The sequence below is a fragment of the Gavialis gangeticus genome, unplaced genomic scaffold, assembly GCF_001723915.1.
Source record: "Gavialis gangeticus isolate Ggan-Ray unplaced genomic scaffold, GavGan_comp1, whole genome shotgun sequence".
NCBI lineage: Eukaryota > Metazoa > Chordata > Crocodylia > Gavialidae > Gavialis > Gavialis gangeticus.
Genome location: NW_017729022.1, coordinates 28,889,058 through 28,889,525, shown reverse-complemented (window position 1 = coordinate 28,889,525; position 468 = coordinate 28,889,058). Strand labels below are relative to the sequence as shown.

The window sequence follows — 468 nt, the reverse complement described above, 5'->3', positions numbered from 1 at the left end:
GTTTTCTGTCTTCTATTGGTACGAAACCCAACGCCTTTGCACCCTCTAATTTTCTCTTGAAAGAGAACCCATTTTTCTCTTAAAGAGAAAAATAGAAAATGGAAAGGTTTTGTATCAATAGAGGCCAGAGGACAACCGGATTGTCCTCTGCGATGGCTGCCCTACTCCTCAGGGATCCCGTAATTTCCATGCCTCGGGCTCCGGGCCAGGGGGTGAGGGAGGGGGGAAAGGGATGTTGGGGGCGCTGCGGGCCAGCCCTCACCGTAGTAGGTGCTGGCCGTGATGGAGATGATCCAGAAAGCCAGGGAGATGCAGATGAGCAGGCTCAGGATGACCATGTTGGTCATCATCCTGATGTACTCCTTCAGGAAGTCGTCCCGCTGGTAGGTCATGAGCGCTCACACGGCGATCGCCTGCTAGGGCAAAGCGCACGAGTCAGGCCCAGAGTCGCGGCCCCACTGCAAGTGC

At 55.1% G+C, this 468-nt stretch overlaps 1 protein-coding gene across 1 annotated transcript in view; it reads right to left on the bottom strand.

Annotated features, from left to right (window-relative positions):
- Positions 1–462, bottom strand: part of TMEM19 (transmembrane protein 19) — a 19,177-nt gene extending 18,715 nt beyond the window's left edge. The window contains exon 1 of the mRNA XM_019514734.1: positions 263–462. Within this exon, the coding sequence (XP_019370279.1) occupies positions 263–392 (130 nt within the window). The 5' untranslated portion in view covers positions 393–462. The remainder of the gene's footprint in view (positions 1–262) is intronic.
- Positions 463–468: the final 6 nt, after the last annotated feature.